This window comes from Talpa europaea (assembly GCF_964194135.1).
Source record: "Talpa europaea genome assembly, chromosome: 16".
NCBI classification, from domain to species: Eukaryota; Metazoa; Chordata; class Mammalia; order Eulipotyphla; family Talpidae; genus Talpa; species Talpa europaea.
Genome location: NC_140084.1, coordinates 137,045 through 154,566, shown reverse-complemented (window position 1 = coordinate 154,566; position 17,522 = coordinate 137,045). Strand labels below are relative to the sequence as shown.

The 17,522-nt window shown below is 71.4% G+C and overlaps 1 protein-coding gene across 1 annotated transcript; it reads right to left on the bottom strand.

Annotated features, from left to right (window-relative positions):
* Positions 1-29: 29 nt before the first annotated feature.
* FANCA (FA complementation group A) lies at positions 30-16,449 on the bottom strand (the record flags this gene model as incomplete). The annotated part of the gene is made up of 42 exons (XM_084257872.1): positions 30-146; positions 217-309; positions 399-555; positions 630-708; positions 838-943; positions 1,077-1,139; positions 1,409-1,538; positions 1,893-2,005; positions 2,334-2,438; positions 2,533-2,592; positions 3,015-3,120; positions 3,317-3,403; positions 4,469-4,780; positions 4,873-4,946; positions 5,029-5,205; positions 5,470-5,563; positions 6,150-6,331; positions 6,410-6,503; positions 6,730-6,800; positions 7,087-7,223; positions 7,301-7,411; positions 8,161-8,237; positions 8,660-8,709; positions 8,775-8,835; positions 9,193-9,281; positions 9,732-9,791; positions 9,878-9,973; positions 10,472-10,582; positions 10,830-10,963; positions 11,186-11,327; positions 11,502-11,578; positions 11,877-12,019; positions 12,268-12,334; positions 12,476-12,509; positions 12,616-12,724; positions 13,096-13,205; positions 13,497-13,610; positions 14,095-14,190; positions 14,286-14,428; positions 15,487-15,571; positions 15,740-15,849; positions 16,416-16,449. The coding sequence occupies 42 exons, from the start codon at positions 16,447-16,449 to the stop codon at positions 30-32; spliced, it is 4,410 nt and encodes a 1,469-aa protein (XP_084113998.1).
* Between the last annotated feature and the right edge of the window lie 1,073 nt (positions 16,450-17,522).

Below are 17,522 nucleotides of genomic sequence, written 5' to 3'. Positions count from 1 at the left end.
GGAGAGCTCGGCGTCGTGCTTGTAATAAATTATTTACAATGCGAGGGGTGCGTCAGACAGTTGGGCTCCGGGGCGGGGGTGGCCTGCTGCCGGCTCGGGAGGGCGGCGCTCAGCTCGGGGTCGCGGTGTCCGCAGGTGGCCAGCAGCTGGAGGAGACCAGAGTGAGTGGGGAAGCAGGGCCTGGCAGCCCCCTCAGCAGGGCACGGGTGTGCTCACCTCTGCCGCCTGTGTGCGGCTCCATCTCGGGCACCTGGGTGCCATCTGCAGCAGAAAGAGCCGCGCTTGCATCAGCAGGCCCACGGGGCTGTCCTGCAGGGCAGCAGCAGAGCCCAGGTCAGCAGCCTGCCGGGTCTCAGCCTGCAGCCCTGGGGACATCTCGCTGGCTGGCTGGGACCTGCCTCGTCCTGGAGATCCTGCCTCCCACCATCCGCAGCGGGTGCCGCGCCGGTCTCCCCGGACACAAACAGGCAGGTCAGCTTCAGGTACATGTCCACTGCCACGGGCAGGAAGGTGTCTTCACCCTCGAGGGAGTCTTGGTCGAAGTAGGGGAGCAGGCTGCGGCAGAGCGGGTGAGGTGAGGTCCAGAGGCGGGCCCAGGCGGAGCCCCGCCCTGCACCTGCCCCACTGACCTGTAGAAGGCGAGAGGCAGCAGCCGGAGGAGCTGGTCTGGGGCCAGTCGTGGCAGGACCCAGGCCAGGTTGCTGCTGTCTGCGGGGACCATGGGGTGTCAGTGCCACGCTGCCCTCCCCCAGCGCTGGGGGCTTGGCTGCACCTGTCCTGATGCCCCCGGGCTTGGTGTCCTCTGGGGACCCCAGCTGGTGCCCAGCACCTCCTTACCCATCTCTGTCACCCGGAAGAGCCCCAGCCAGGGGAGCCGCCGCTTCTGCACACACCTTAGGGTCTCGGCGCAAACGCCCAGGGCCTGCTGGGCACTGAGTGTAGCCTGTGCGCAGAGGGGGCCTCAGCCTGAGCCTCGCACCCACTACCCGCTGCGCACCCTGCGTGGCGACCCTCAGACCCACTCGTCTGCCAGGGCAAAGCTGCTTCCAGGGTGGGGCAGAGTTGGCATGACTCACTTGCGGGTCGAGGCGCGAGGCCAGCAGGCTGGTCACGCAGAAGAAGAACAGGAAGAGCAGCAGCTGGAAGGAAGGGGCACTCAGGGCTGGCTGGGGGGGCCACCCACAGGCCGCCCCCAGATCACTCCACCTGTGCAGAGGAGCTGCCCCTCCTCGAGGGCTTTAGACTCCCAGAACCTGCGGGCGGTGACCCCACACCCGGCCTGCCTGGCCCGAGAGGCAGTGGATACGAAGCCCCGCCTGGTGCTGTAGTTAGCAGGGAACCTACCCCCACGGCAAGCAGGACCGCGCGGCCCTGGGGACACTCGGACACGGTGCCCACCCTGCCTCACCTCCTCTCCCAGGGCGTCCAGCTGAGGCAGCGTGCTCCCGGGCCCGGCTCGCTGGATGGACAGGTGCAGTGCCGCCGCGGACACCCAGGCAGGGCCGGCGGGGGCGGGCGTTGTGTCTGAGAGGAGGGCGCTGTGGGGACGGGGACTCAGCACACGGAGGGCTGAGCGGGGTCTGGCCAGGGCACCTGCTGCCCGCGGCCGGGTGTCTCCACCCTGTCAGTGCTCGGCTAAGGTGGCAGAAAACCACCGGCCCTGGGCCCAGCTGAAGCCGACGGCCCTGGGCAGCTGGACTCCGGGGTTGTGGCTGTGGGAGCTGCTGCCTGGCTTCCTGGTGGGTCGGGGCAGGCCTGCTCCCCAGGGGCCCGGAACCCACACAGGTCTCAGGTAGAGGAACCGGTGTGGCCAGCGCCCTCCGGGAGGCTCCGGCAGCCCCTCACACAGGCTGGCTGCGCAGTGCCCCCCGCCCGGCCCGGCCCATGCTCACCTCCTGCCAAAAAGCTGGGCCTCCCGCAGCCGCTGCAGCTCCGGAGGCAGCGGGCCTGATGCGCACCGTGCCCACCGACAGCGCAGCTCAGGCTCCAGCCGCGGCCACCATGCCTGAGGAGGATGACACGGTCAGCACATCTCACAGGGACGAGCGTGGGGCTGGGGCTCCCTGAGGCCTCAGGCTGGGAGGAGGTGGCCACGTCTGACCGAGTGGCCTGTCCGCTACGGGCCATAGGTGAGGCAAGGGTACCCCTCGGGGAGGGACCTGGCCCAAGGCCCCCTGCCACTGTTAGGGTGCGTGGGTACCAGAGGTCCAGAGATTCGGGGGGAAGGCCCTGTCCCCCACTCTGGCAGCAGCCCCCCGCGCCCTCTGCTGGGTTCCACCCGGCGCTTTCTGATGAAGCAGAGTCCAGCGAGGCTGGGGGTGGCCTGGGCCTACCACAGCAGAGGTCAGCAGCAGCGGGCACTCAGCCTGGCATGCCCTCAGGGTCAGGTCGGCGGTCAGGGCAGGGTCTCCGCTCTGGGCGCAGGCGTGGAGGAGGCCCTGGGGAGAAGGCACCGCCTCAGCAGCTGGCTGGTGACCCGGGCTGGAGCGGCAGCAGGCCCACGGAGCTGGGAGAGGCCAGGGATGGAATTACCCGGAAGAAGTGGACGGTGAGGTCGTAGGTCAGGGCCACTCCATGGGAGCAGAAGTTCCTCTGTAGGGTGGAAGCCGCCAGTGAAAAAGGAGCAGGGACAGGCGTGGGGCCGCCTCCAGCCCGCCGCTGGCTCTGCGTCCACCACGCCATTCTGGAACCTTCTCAGCATGTGGTCACCACACCTGCCCTGTGCAGCTGGGGCCCCAGCCCACAATGCAGGTGGAGTGCAGCAGCCCCGCTCCTTCCCAGGCACTTCCTGGCTGCTGCTAGAGGCCCCAGGGCCACGGCGAATGCATGTCCATCTAGATGCCAGCCGAGCGCCCAGGAGCACGGGTGGTCACAGACTGGCCTGGCCAGCCAGGGGTTGCAGGAGGGCGAGGCAGCCTGAGCTGCTCCTGCCTGGATCCCAGAGCCCGCACTGGCCCCCTGGACCACTGTGGGGAGCCCCCCCCGCGAGCCTGTGCCCAGGTCAGCGCCCCTACCAGCTCAGAGTTGACCAAGTGGAAGAAGTCAGCACAGTTGGGAGCCGCCGGCCATCCAGGCCCGGGGCTGCTGAGGAGGAGGGCGGGGGGCAGGGCCAGCAGGATCCTGGGGAGGAGGCAGTAGGGAGAAGAGCAAGGGCTGGACACGACACAGACTCTAGGAGCCAGCCCAGGCCAGCACCCCGCTCCCTGGACAGCCATGTGTGCCGGGCGAGGCTGACCCAGGCCTGCGCAGCCTCCCCACGGGGCTCCAGGAAGCAGCTGGGGCGGGTAGGGGTGGGGAGCTGGGCGCTAGGTCTCACCTCTTGTAGGTAAGCAGCTCCTGCTGTCTCCCCAGGTGGGCGGCCGCCTCCCACCGGCCCGGGGGAGGCTCGGTGGCCTGGAGCCTTCTGCGGAGCGCTGGGAGGAGGAAGTGCCCCCCAGAGGGAGTGCCGCCCGGGGCCAGGTCTGCAGCCATCTCCTGGAAGCCAAGGCCTTGCTGATGCCTCGCCCCGGCCGGCTCTCCGGGGGTGAGGAAGGCAGGGCTGCAGCCTTGCTCACTGGGGGCCTGGCGGCTCCCAAGGGGGCTCCACGGAGGCCTTCTGATTTGGACGTTATTGCAAAGCGAGGGACTTTGTGGCTTAGTGGTGGTTCTGAGAGCCCTGGTGGGCAAAGCGTGTGCGCCGGACGGCTGCGGGGGGTGGGGAGGCGGGCAGCAATGCCTCGAGAGCCCCGGGCCCAGGCCGCGTACGGCTGCAGTGTGCCAGGCGCAGCTGCCCGTGGCTAATCGATGTGCATACCGGGAAGTGTGATGTCCACAGGGCTTGGAGCCGCCAGCTGGGCAGGCCAGCTGTCACGCCCCGCGGCACACCGTGCTCCCTGCTCCGTCCCCGGGCAAGCATGGAGCACGTGGCTCTGGGCTGGCACTGGACGCCCCGGCCTCTCACTAGGCTACCCGAGGGCCCTTGTTGCTAACAAACGTCTAAAGGCTGAGCGCCGAGAGCATGCGGGAGCCCGGCTCACCTGCAGCCTGGAGAGCAGCTCCTGGTTCCCACTGCAGCCGCCGGGGGCCGAGGCCCACCCATCCTCGCAGACGTGGTTCCCTGGACTGACGTGGATGCAGCAAGGAAGCCTGAGTTCTCCTGCGCACCTGAGCGTCTCCTGCCCCTCCGTGGCCGCCCTGGCCCTGCCAGGCCACACCCTCCCGTGGGGGCCGCACTCCCCACCGCCTGCGTGGAGCCCAGCGCCACCCTGTGGGTGAGTCCATGCAGCGTGTCCTCAGCTGCCCGGGTGTGAGGCCTGCTCGTGGCCCACTGGGACTCCGCCCCTCAGGGCCTGGCCTGTCCACGGGGACGTTCAGCACTAGCTGTCCCCATGGGTGGCCCCTGAGTCCCTGAGCTCGTGGGACAATACAAGCCCTGGGCAGCAGGACCCACGAGCCGGGCATGGCGGAGGACAGACTGTCCCGGCCTCACCGCTGGCTGGGGGGGCGGCACAAGCCAGCACCCCCAGACTGGGGCCGCCGCGGCGCCCGGGTCTGCGTGGGGAGCCCTGCCGGCGGCACATGCTCGGCCGTCGCGGCGGGACCCACGGCCCGAGAACCGCCGGCCCAGAAGCGCCCGCCGGTGCCCGACCTGGGGGGGACGTCCAGCGGCGCGTCCAGCGGCGCGTCGAGCAGCGCGTCGAGCAGCGCGGCGCAGGCGGCCTCCAGGTCTCCGTCGCAGCCGCCGGCCGCCGCGGGCGCGGGCAGGAAGTGCTCGTGGATCGCCCAGCACTGGAAGTCGCGCCTGGAGGGTCCCGCGTGAGCGCCCGGCCCGGCCCGGCCCGGCCCGGCCCGCCCTGCCCGGCCCGCCCCGCCCGCCCGGAGCCCCTCGCTCACCGCGCGGCGGCCGAGAGACAGTCGCCCGCGGCGGGCGCCTCCGCCTCCATCCGGAGCCAGTCCCGGTAGGTCAGCTGCGGCGCGGGGGCGGGTCAGCGGGGCGGGTCAGCGGGTCCCCCCCCCGCCCCCCGCCCCCCGCCCCCCGCCGGGACCTGCCTGCAGCGGCGGCTCCCGCAGCAGCTCGCGCAGCGCGTCCCGCCCCCACAGCCCCAGCGCCGCGCGCCGCCAGTCGGCCGGGGTTGCGCGCCAGGAGCGCCAGGCGGGCCCGGGCGAGGCCTCCCGGCCCAGGGGGCCCCTGGCCTCGGGCAGCAGCCGCAGCACCAGGAACTGGAACTGAAGAGGCGCGCGGTGAGCGCGGGAGGGGCCCCGGGACGGGCCGCGCCCGCCGTCCACCCTCCCGAGCGGCCCCGCGCCCCGCGGGCTCCCGCCCGGCCGCCGCCGCCAGACAGGCCCTCGCCGGGCACCGGGCCGCGTCCGCCTCCACGGGGCTGTTCCAAGAGCAGGAGCCGCCCCCACGGCCGCGGCCGACAGCCGGGTTGACGGAGCCGCGGCGGCCGGGCCCTCGGGCCCCGGAGCCCACCCGGAGGCCGCGCCCACCTTCTTGATGAGGCCTGGAGACAAGCAGGCGCGCAGGGCGTCGGGGGACTGGGCGAACTTGCTCAGGGAGTAAGAAATCGCCGCCGTGCAAAACCTGGGAGAGAAAGCAGGAGCCATCCCTGCGAGGCGCGGCGCAGGCGGCGGCGGAGGACCTGGCAGGGCCGGGCCACCCTCCTAGGCCACAGCCGGTCATGGAGGCGAGGAGTCCGCACCCAGGGAAGGCCTTGACGCCCCACCGGGGAGGCAGGAGCGCAGCGGAGGTGCAGGCCAGACAGGGCGGGGGACCAGCGCCCCCGCGCCGCCCGCGAGGATGCTGTGGGACCGCCGAGCTCCACAGCAGGGGACGCTGGAGGGGGCTGAGCCGAGGGCGCGGGGCGGGGCCGGGCTCCAGCTCTGGGGTCTGAACCCAGGGGCACCGACGCGACGAGCAGGGCCCCCAGCACAGGGTGGAGGGACCCACCCAGCAGGAGGAGCCCGGCCACAGAGAGTGGGAGGCAGCGTGCGGTCGCCCTGACGCAGAGAGGCCCACAGCCAGTGTCCCTGTGCGGCCATAGCGCCGGCTGCAGAGGAGGCTGCGGGGCAGTGCCCGAGCAGTGCCCGAGCGTGGCAGGGACCCTCCGGGCCTGGCCTGGGCCAGGCCGCCCCTGGGTGGGGCGCAGGTGGGGCGGAGCCGGGCTTACTTGAGGCAGAAGAGCCAGCACGCCGCTGTCCTGCAGGCCAGGAGCTGTACGAAGAGCTCGCACACAGGGAGGCTCCTGGCGGGGCAGTCCAGGCACACCTCCGGGAGGGCGGGCCTGTGTGCGCCCAGGTGCACGGCCAGGGCAGCCAGCCCCAGTATCTGCGAGGCGCTCAGGCTCGGGCCCTGCAGGTGGGGGGGGGGGGTGTGTGTGAGTGGGGCGTGGGGGGCTCTGCGGGGAGGGGCTCACGGGGCCCAGCCTACCTGATGCCAGAGCAGCTGGCAGAGCCGGGTGAGCACAGCAGGGAGGAGCCGCCCACACAGGGTAGTCACGAAGCTGGAGGCCCAGCTGCCCTGCCTGCAAGGACAGCCAGAGACTGTGGCTGCCTAGCATGGCTGGCTCAGCCCCTGATCTGGTGAGTGGCGTGCAGGCCACTGCCCAAAGAGCAGGGCCTCCCCAGGGGCCCCGGCTCCGGCGAGCGCCCGCATGGTTCGAGCCGACGCACAGGTGTGAGGAGCAGCCCGGAGGCCTGTTGGGAGGGGCACCGCGCGGGGAGTGTACACCCACCCTCTCCCCTCCCTACCTGTCTGGGGGGGCGAAGCGAGAGGCCACCATCAGGTTCTGACAGAAGGCCGTCAGCAGGAGGTCCACCACCTGTGGGGGGTGGGCCTGTTGGGGGTGCAGGCGGCTGGGGGTCCGCGGATGGTGCCGGCCCCAGCCCACACCAGGTGGGGACTGCACGGCCTCACCCCGGAGCCTTGTCCCCCCAGGGCCGGTGCGTTGGGAGGCCGGAGAGCCTGTTGGGCTGCGGCCACAGGCCCTGCTGCACCATGAGGGACGGGGCTCCGGGGCAGTGGGGGTCCCCAGCACCTGGGGCTCGCGGCAGCCAGCAGCCACACTAGCAGGGGACAGGGCTGGCCCTTGAGGGGCTCCTGCTCACCGCCTGCTCCTGCAGCTCCAGCTCCGGGGTGAGGACGCTCAGCTGGATCCTGGACACCTCTGTGCTGTCGCCCTCTTTGCCGGGGCCCAAGGCGGAGCTGAGCCTTTCGGAGACCAGGGCCATCTGGGCAGACACGGCTACAGAGGGGCGAGGGCTGGTGAGTGTCCCTGGCCCACCCCTGCCAGCCACCCCCTCCCACCAGCTCCTGCCTCACCTCCCTGCTGCCCGGGTTCTGCCATTGTCGCCCTCAGCCTGTCCAGTGCAGCGGCCAGCTGGCCCAGGGGCCCCTCGGTCCTTGTCCCCGCTCCAGGCCCCGTGGCTGCACCTGAGACACGTAATGGGGCACTCGGGCAGCAGGACACGCCCAGGCCCCCCGTGGCCGCAGGGACACCACCCACACTAGCACTGGGCACCCCTCGAGCCCAGCCCTTGACCAGGAGGGGCGTGCCCTGTGGCCGGGAGGCTGGCCCTGGTGGCTCCTTAAACCATCTCTGATAATGGCCAGCGTGCGGGGCCCTCCGGCAGGGGACCAGTGCCTGGACTGAGCTCCCGGGCTGCTCAGAGCCACGTTCATCGCAAGGGAGGCAGCCTCAAACCCCAGACACGCGCTCACTCTGGTGTGGCAAGAGGCCCACAGGCGTACGCCTCACGGTGCGACGGGCCTGGCCGGGGAGCACCAGCTGGGGGACGAGCCAGGGCCGGCCCAGGGCCACACTAGGGGTGCTGGTCAGGGAGGCAAGCAGGACAGCCCCAGCCCCAGCCCCATCCTGCTGCCCAGGCTCTGGGGCAAGGCGCTCCCACCATCTCATTTTCGCTGCTCTGGGAGCAGGGAGACCCCAGCGCCAGAAGAGCTGGGCACGCAGACAGCAGCCTCACCCCTGGGGTGCAGGTCCCTCAGGCCCAGCCCGCCGGTCGGGACCAGCCATCAGGACCCCTTGGGCAGAGCCCAGGAGCACTCTGACCACAGGCCCGAAGGGGGCTGGGCCTCCAGGCGCAGGGCTGGCATGTGGGCCTCGGCCCGCCCAGACCAACCATGCTGCCCCGGCCTGGAGGGCAGCGTCTCCCATCACTCACCGTCCGGCGCCCCGTCCTTAGCAGCAGTGCAGGCCTGGCGATAGGCGGAATACAGAGAAGGGGGGATTTTGTCTGCTCTGAATAGAGGAGACACTAAAGTCAGCTGGGACTCCTTGGGACTCTCCAGCCTGCAGCTCTAAGATGTCCGTGGAACAGGCCCGCAGGACCGGGCGCGGGACCTCACAGGAGGTGGTTCCTGGCGGCCATGCTGGTCCCGCTGCCCATCACCGCAGACACTGGCCAGCAGGGGCACTGCTGCCTGGCGAGCCCATAGGGGCCAAGGAGGGTGGGGCGCATGGCTGAGCCTGGGGGCTGCGGGAGAACTGGCTCCGACTGCCTGGGGGTGGGGAGGCTCCCTCTTAAAAAGTAGGGGCCCCGGCCAGTGAGAGAAGGGCCATGGGGTGCGAGGGGACAAGCTCACAGGAGAAAACGTGGACATCGCAGGACATGCGCCGCCCTGCCCCGCCCCCCCACCCACCCCCTGCCCCGCGCCCCGCACCTCCTCAGGGCCTCGATGAGGGCCTCACGGGCGTCCGGCGCAGGTGGGAGCTGCAGGGAAGGGCCAGTGAGAAGCGTGGCCTCCGTGCCGGGGGCCCAGGGGCAGCTACACTCACCACTCGGGGCGAGAGCAGCACCGGCAGGAAGTGGGACGCGAAGTAGGGCCTCCGGAATATGCTGTGGGGACAGTGGGGCTGGCTGTGGGCAGAGGCCGCCGGAGGGGAGGGGACCGCGGGGGACGCCGCGGGGGGGGGGGGCAACGCTCTAAGGTGTTTCCAGATCTCTCTCCGGACACATCCTGCACAGGCCAGGGCAGCGCTGCAGCCTGCACAGGGGCTCTGGGGCCACATCCAGTTCAGCAGCTGGCTGCGCCCTGCCCTGTGTGGCGGAGCCACGAAGGGCCCTCGCGGACGCCCAGCGAGGGCTCTGGGCTTGGGCTGCGCCCCCCTCCCCCCGCCGCCACGCCTTCCCTGCAGCACCCCGGGGCCCCGCCCGCCCAACCTGTGGGGCCGGGACCCGGCGAGCACGGCCCACCTGGCCTCCATGACGGTGACCGGGACCCTGCCTGTCTGTGCGAACACGGCCACGGCCTTCTCCACGTCCTGGCGTGCGCGGCTGTGGGGCTGCGGTGCGGGGCCGGGGCAGGTTCAGAAGTAGCCGCAGCCAGAGCTGGGGTCGGGCGCCCCCAGGCACCAGTTGCCCGCAGGGGCTGCCCAGGGCCCATCCAGTCTGCCTGCCCAGGGCCTGGTCTGCCCCTCCCCGCCCACCTGCCCTGGGTAGCGAAGGTGCCGGAAGACAGCCCAGACATGAAGAAAGAGACTTGCACCGGCGGCGTCTGCTGCGACTCCGCTGAACGTGCATCAGACACTTTCACCTCTTCCCTGACGCTGAGCAGCGCCGGAGGCCGGGGGGCGGGGGGGGGCCTCAGGGGCCCCAGACTGAAGGGAGGGCCTCAGGGGCCCCCGAGCCCCACGGCGCCAGCCCCACCGAGACCTGCCCGGGACAGACCAGTGGCCGCGGGTGGGGCCTGGGACTCCTGGTCTGAGAGGAAACCAGGCAGAGAGTGCCCTCACCTCCGGGATCTCCCCAGCTGAAGACGCGTCTTCGTACAGCCCCATGGATTCCAGGGGAACCTGCCGCGGAGCCCGGGGTGAGCACCTCCCAACCACACGTCCTCTGTGGGGGGCGGGGCTGGGAGGGGCGGGGGCCAGGGACGTGCCTTGAGGTCAGCAAGCCGCGTCCTGGCCAGCGAGACGTAGTCAGTCAGCAGGGCGCGGTACTTGTCGGGGACCAGCGGTGGGCGCAGGATGTGCACCTGGGCAGCCAGAGGGGGCGTCAGCCTGAGCGTCCCTGACTCTCTGGGGTGCCTGGCACGTGGCTTAGGGAGGCCTGGGTCGCTGGCGAGCTGCCCGTCAGGCCCCCGGAACAGAGGGCTGCCGGGCCTGGCGGGACACACCTGAGCATCCTCGGGACCCTGGCCCCGGTGGAACCCAAGCGGGTGTGGGGCGCCTGGAGGCACATGCCTGGGCCGTCCGGCATCCCTGTTACTTGGAACACATGGTGGATTCCTTATGAGCCGACAGCGGCCTCGGGGGGACTGGGCCGCAGCTCAGGCTGCCGGGCTGAGAGGCCACAAGGGTCCCCTCAGGTGCTGGGGGCAGTGAGGGAGGGAGGGAGCACACAGTGGGGAGTTTTCCTCATCCTGAGCTTCATCCAGATTCTCCACCCAGCGCACACCCCCCAGGCCCTCTCCATCAGTGTAAACAGCACACGCGGAGACCCAGCAAGACGCAGGGGGAGACCTGGAACCCACCTGCAGATACCGGGGGCCCTCGTAGGGCACAAGGTCGGCCAGGAACTTGAAGAGGAAGACCAGCGCCTTCTTGCTGCCGCCGTGGTGGCCACGGGAGCTCCCGAAGGAGGTCTAGGGCGGGGGGAGGCCGGTGGCCAGCTCCTGAGTCCAGGGGCGCCGCCCCAGGAGCTGGCACCCGAGCACCCATCCCCCCCACCCCAGGGAGAGGCGGTGTCCGCCGCCTGGACAGGCCAGCAGGGCTGGCCATGGGCAGGGTGAGGAGGGTCTCCAGGGCAGCATCTGCAGACAGCAGGGGCAGCCTGGCTCTTAGGTGGCTTGCATGTCCTCTGGGGGGAGCAGGCCAGCCAGGGCCGCTCACCTGGAACCAGTCTGCGTAGGACGGGGCCACGGAGGGGCCCTCCAGCGCGGCCTGCCGCGCCACCAGGAAGGCGGTGACCATGCAGTCCCAGTCCCAGCTCTGGAATGCACTGGCCAGCAAATGGTCCACCCAGTCTGCAGGAAACCAGACAGGCTGTGGACAGGGCTCCAGGAGTATCCCCGAGGAGCCAGCCAGTGTCCGGAGGCTAACGATGGCAAGCGCCTGCGGGGTGGGGTGGGGCTGCGCCCATCAGGAAAGCTAGGAAGGGGTCCTGGCCCCAGGACACGGCAGCCCACCCACAGATGCAGGGGTCTGCGCCACGGGACGGCCCCCCCGCTTGGGGCACCCAGGCGCACCCTGGATGAGCGGCCGGGCCTCAGGCACGCAGGTCAGCAGCACAGACACACAGGACAGCACGTGCGCCCAGTTCACCTCCTGGGCGGCCACGACGTCCCGCAGGCGGCCCACCAGCTCCTCTGCGCTCAGCATCGCGGCGAGCTGGGACAGAGACCACAGCTGCCCATGCAGGCCCTGCCCCGCTCTCCACAGTGCGGCACTGGCCGCGGGGAGACAGGTGGGGGGCCGGGCAGGAGGGAGGCCGGGGCAGGCAGGGCCTGAGTGCGGGGCCGGGGCGGGGTGACAAAGGGAAGCTGGGCTGAGCCCCCCACTCACCTCGCGGAACAGGCCGGTGAGCAGGGGGTGGGCCCTGGCGAAGGTCCAGTCTTGCTGCTTCTGGACCGCATGGGACACTAGGTTCACGAGGGAGACAGGGCCCCGCTTTCAAGTTTCAGCGTCAAAGGCCAACCTGCTGCAGCCCTGCTGGGGACACAGCCCTGGCGGCCGGGGCCCCCTCTCGGGCTGGTGTCCTGGGCGAGGGGCCCCGCCCGCCTGCATGTGCCAGGGCAGCGGGTCCTGCATCTGGGCCGGGGATAGCCTGTCCAGGGCAGAGTCCCAGGGCTGGACGTGAAGGCGCCATGTCATGGTGAGCGGTTGCAGGTACCCTCACGAGCCCCCACCCTCATGGCCTGAGGAGCAGCGGGTCGGCACCCGGGGAGCCCCTGGGAGGCCAGGACCCACCTTGGAGCACAGGCCTGTGGGTCAGGACCTGCGTCAGAGTGTGGCTGAAAAACCTCTTTGGACACCCTGTCCACACGATGTCCTGGTGAGTGCGTTCACTGAACACGCCCAGCCTGGGGGAGGGGGTTGGGGGCTGGTCACAGGGGTCCCCAGGGATGGGGCGGTCACAGGGGCCCCCGGACCAGGGGCAGGGTGGCCGTGTGCCCCTGGAAGCCTGGAGGGAAGCACCATGAAGGTAGCCTGGGGCACTCTGGGTGGGAAGAGGGTGCCCAGGGTTAGGGTTCAGGGACGAGAGGCCCCCCTCCTCCCTCAGTCACCAGGGGGGTCCCTCAGGGTGGGGTACGGGGCTGCCCCAACATACCAGCCACGCACTATCCTGTAGGAGGGGGCGGACTCCTCTGGGCTGGCAGCCAGTGCTTCGAGGGCGACTGGGGGCAGACGGGACAGGCACTCAGCACGTGCGGCGGGCACGGCCCCTGTGAGCCAGCTGCCCCCCGAGCGGGCGCGGGTGTGGGCCAACATGCAGCCGGAGCCCGCCCACCCGCTGGAGGCCCGCCCGCGCCACTCACAGGCCAGCATCCTCTGCAGCACAGCCGCGGCCACCTGCCGGAGAGTCAGGGCCTGAGCTGCGGCCGGAGCCCCAGCCCCAGTGTCCTCGAGGGCACCGCAGAGCTCCAGGGCCCTGGCCGGCCACCCTGTCCCCTCCTACCTGGGGTGCCCGCTCGGGCTCCACGTCCCGCCTCGGGTCCGAGTCCTGAAATCCGCTTGAAACCAGCACGCGCACGACATCTAGAGCCACGGGTGACAGCCGCACACGCCTGGTGGCCACAGCCGCATTCGCTGCCCCCCCCCCCCCCCCCGTTGCAGGGCCAGGCTCGGGACAGGCTTGGCATGTGCTCCACCCGCCAGCTAGGCTCACGGGCACGGCAAGCCCTGACCCCCACCGCCCCGACCGCCACGGCTCTGTCACCACCCTGACCATATCACCAGCAAAGTTTTGGGCACAGGAAGAGGCCGTGGCCCCCGGGACCCCGCCTTGCAGCTGCTTTCACGGGCAGGCGCCCCAACCCTGGCCGAGGCACACGCAGACCCACGGCACGGCTGGCTGGAGGGCTGCCGGCGGGGCCCATGCGCCCGGGGGTCAGGGCAGAGGCACCGCTGCCCGAGCGAGCATTGCCCCAGAACTCACCGGAAAGCAGGGCGCCGGCTGCGGCGGGCTGACAGCATGTGGCCGCCTGCGCGCACAGGCGGAGGAGGCGCTCCAGGAGCCAGGCCACAGCGGCAGGCGCAGCGGGGTGGCTGGGGAGGTGAGGGCTCATCACATGGGGCCGGGGCCGGCGGACACCAGAGGTGACGGAGGTGACTGCGCCAGCCCTGCCATTCCCACAGGGTGCAGCAGCGCCCTCCTGTCCCCCCGCCGCCCCCCAGCACTGACCCGCCCGCTCCACTCCGCTCCCGGCTGCTCACCCCCACCTCTGGCCTGCACCCCGGCTCTTCTACGCAAAAAGCAAAAGGACACTGTTCACCGAGCTGCCCGTGTCGCTCACCCCGCTGCACCCCAGCTCCTCTGGGATGGCCCCCGACCCCCACCGCTATGGTCCGGGCCGCCGGACTGGAACGTAGGTCGGCCATGCCGGGTTCCAGAGCGCCACGGCTGTGGCTAGACACGAACCTCTCCAGCAGCTCCGGGAGGCCCACGACATCCTGCGCGTGGAGACACCACAGGGCTTCGAGCAGCAGGGAGTCCTGAAGACGGCCCCGCACCGTGAGCCCCTCCTGCCGCAGCCTGTGCTCCCGGGCTCCGGAGTGACGTGCCGAGCCAGGGGTCTCTCCTGGCCACCAGCTCCTCAGTCCCCTCTGCCGTTCCCTCCTCCCTCCCGCTCTGTGCCTCCAGCTGGCCTGGGGCCTCCCCGACTGGGGCTGGGCCACAGATCACAGGCCTCACAGGACACGCGGCCAAGGGGCAGAGACCTGCCGTCCCCCGCGCTGCCCACCTCCTCCGGGTGCCCGCAGTGTGGGCTCTCAGCTGTCTGAGAACCTGCAGCAGAACAACACTCTCCCCAGCAGAGCAGGAGGCTCTTCAACCACACTCTCCCAGCTGACCCTCCCCCCGCCCACTCTGGTGACTGGCCCCACCGGCCCCGTCGTCCCTGTCTTGCTGAGGCCCAGGTTGGGTGGCCCGGCCTACCTGCGCCCGCCACAGCGCCCGGCAGAGAGCGGGCCGGGAGAGGGAGCCGCGTGCCAGCAGGTCCTGCGCCGCCGCCAGCAGGGATGCCAGCCGCTCCTGAAGGACAGAGCCCATCGAGACGCCAGCCCACGTCTGCACCGACAGGACAGCCCGCGCTCTGGGCACCCCACTTCGACGGGAGCACCCCTTACCCTGCTCCCAGGGCTGAGCAGCACCCCGGGGGGTGGCTCAGCCCCCTCCACGCAGAGCTGGGCCACGCTGGCGGCGACGACATGGCTGGCCAGGTCCGGTACTGCAAGACCCAGCCGGCAGGCCCGATCCCGTAGAGCAGAGCCTGGGAGACAACACGCGAGAGAGCCGGATCACATGTGAGCCGGGCCCAGACCCGAGAGCCTGCCGCTCGGCTGCAGGCCACAGGAAGCTGCCTTGGGGGGCCAGGGGCCTGCAGGGGTTGGGGGGAAGCTCTGGCATCCCTGCGTCTCTTCAGCCCACAGTAGCTGGCCATGGCACAGTCGCTGTGCCCCATGTGACGCGAATCAGGCAGGTGGTGGGTGGGCATGTGCTGGCCGAGGACTCTGTCCACCTTGTCCAGCGCGGGGTCCTGCAGCAGCCCTGTCTCCTAACTGCTCGGGGTCCAAGACAGACCTGCTCCCACACGCCTAGCCCTGCTGGTTGGTGGACAGTGGGCCCTGCTGCCCAGAGCCCAGCAATGCCCAGCAGGAGTCATCTTCTCTTATGGCCCCCAAATTCAATCTTTTTACAAAGGAGACCACAGCACACAGGTCACCTCGAGGCCCTGGGAGACCAGTGGCAAGGGGTACAGAGGTGTTGGGGGGCACAGAGAGGGGGCTGCAGTGGGAGGGGCACAGGCAGGCACCACTGTGCTCCTGGAGCTGCTCTGGGCAGTGCCACTCCCGGCTACGTGTCCCCTCTGCGTCCCTGGGGAAGCAGGTTTTTATTTACGGAGTTTTTCTCTCTCCTGGGTAAGTACATGTGGTCCTCGCTATCTCACCAAGAAAAACAACTAAATATTCATGAGCACAGGGTCGATTGTGCTGCTGTGGTCAAGGCTAAGAGCTGCTTGGGTCCATTTTTAGGCCTCGACCCAGAGTCCAGAGGACGTAGCTCACGCTGGACAGGGAGGTGCAGACTTGGTTGGTCACAGCCACGGCCGCGGACCTCGCAGTGACCTTGGCAACCGCTGCAGAGACACCTGTCCCTTGGGGCCAGGTGGACATGACTCTGAGAAAAGGGAATGAACTGACCACTTTGGCCGCACCATCCCAGGGGGCTCGGGGTTCACGCTTCCAGCTGCTGTGAGCAAGTGGGGATCACCTCGCCTAAGAGTTGGCCCCACAGCCCCTTCCTCAGAAGGCGTGAGGGAGCCATTACCTAGGAGTGAGGCGGAGAGGTCAGCGGTGGTCTCAGGGCTGCCGGCCAGCTGGCTGAGGCCTGACTCCCCACGGGGCAGTTCCACCTGGAAACGCAAGAGCGGAGCCCTCGACCTGGCCCTGCCTGCGGGCGCCCGGAGAGCGCAGCTGCCCACGCTGCTCCCTCCGTGGATCCCTTTCTGCTTCCCTTCGCCCGGAGAGAGGCGCTGCTGGAGGGTCTCAGCCGGGCGTCCCCCTACCACTGCAGGGCCCACCTCGAGCAGGAGGCTGTGCAGGTCCAGGTGGCGGGTCAGCAGCTGCACCCCGGCGGCCGCCAGCTTCTGGCCCCTCTCTGCGCGCGGCTTCTGCCTCTTGGCCCGGCCAGCTAAGGGGGGAACCGGGTTCAGCAGCCTCTGGAGGCTCACGGGGCACACGCGCCGCGCCCGCCCCCCAGGATGCCAGGCCGGGCCGGGTTTCCCGGGCCTCCACCGCAGGGCGGGCCGCCTCCTGGGGCGAAAATGCCGGTGCCCCGCGGGGGCCCAGCGGCCCGGCGCCCCGACTGGCGAGCGGGGGAGGCTGCGGGGGCCGAGGGCCAGGCGGGCAGCCCCGGGGTCCCGGACAGAGGGCGGAAGGGGCGTCGGGGCGCGGAGGCCGAGGCGGCCGCGCCGGTCACCGGCCGGGTCCTCTTCCCGGGGGCTCAGGGGCCGGCGCGCCCGCCGATCCCGAGGGGACAGAGGCCGGGGGGGGGGTCGGGCCGGGCGGGGCGCGGGGTCCCCGCAGGGGGCGCGGGGCCAGGGGCGGGGAGGGGCGGGGAGGGGGGGGCGCGGAGGGCAGAGGCGGGGCCCCGCCTACCCAGCAGCTCGGCCCACGTCCTGCCGCGGCGCGCGGGGCCGGGGGGCGCGGGGCCGGGGCGCGCGGGGCCGGGGGGCGCGGGGCCGGGGGGCGCGGGGCCGGGGGGCGCGCGCGGCGCCGGCGGGTCCGCCATGGCGGGCAGGCAGCGAGGGGCCCGCGCTGGCCTCTCATTGGCTGCGGCTCGCGCGGCCCCCGATTGGCCGGCGGCGCCCGGCCCCGCCCCGGGGCTCGGCGTGCGCGCGCGCCCATTGGCCGGCGGTGGCGGCCACGCCCCGGGGGCGGAGCCGGAGCTGCGTGTCGTCGCCGGCTCCGCGCGCCGGGACTTCCAGGGCCCGGCCCCGCCGCTGCGCCCGCGCCCGCTGGGGTCCCCCGCCCGGGCCGGCGGGGGGGCGGGCGCTTGTGTGACGTCATGGCTGCGCTTCCCGGATTTCAGCGTCTCGAGGCGCCTCCGCCGGGGACCCCCGGGGCGGCCACAGGAGCCCCCGTCGCCCCCCGTCGCCCCCGCACCCCGGGCGCCACCGCCGCCTCCCGCGGCGCCTCCCCAGGCCTGCGCCGCCCCGGCCCGGCCCCCGCCCGGCGGGACAGGCCTGAAGCTGGGCGGCCGCCGCTCGGTCTCCGCACAGGCCGTGGCGCCGGCGGACACGTGGGGGCCGAGCTGGTTTCCCGAGGGGTCCCCGCGCCTGGTCGAGCCTCAGGCACCCCGAGCGCGCCCTGGACGCGGGGGTCCCCAGTTCCACCCGGAGGCCGCGCTGTCTCCAGCCCAACCCGGCCCGAGGTGCTCAGCTCCGCGCCAGTGCGGGGGCTCAGGGAGGATGGGGGCGCGGGGCCCCGCCCGAGGCGAGGCTGTGTCCCCACCCGCTCCTTGGGGCCGGCAAGATGCTCCTGACCTGGGGGTGATGGGAACCGAAACTTGGACTGAGCGTGTGTTCCAGGGCTTGGGGCGCCAAGACCCCCAAGGCCACACCTGAGCTGCTGAGGTTGCCCCAGCTGGGCTGAGCTCTGACTGGCCCAGGCCTGGGGGCCCCTCCCTCTCCCCCTCCTCTCCCTCCCTGGCGGCTCCCATCTGGCCTCACCCCCCAGCCTAGAAGCCGGAGCAACCCCCTCCTAGGCCTTCCCTACCGCTGCCCTGGGTTGCCTTTCGGGATCAAGCACAGCCTGGCTTTCAGGAGCCCCTTGGGACTCACGCCCTTTATCGTTATCCCAAAA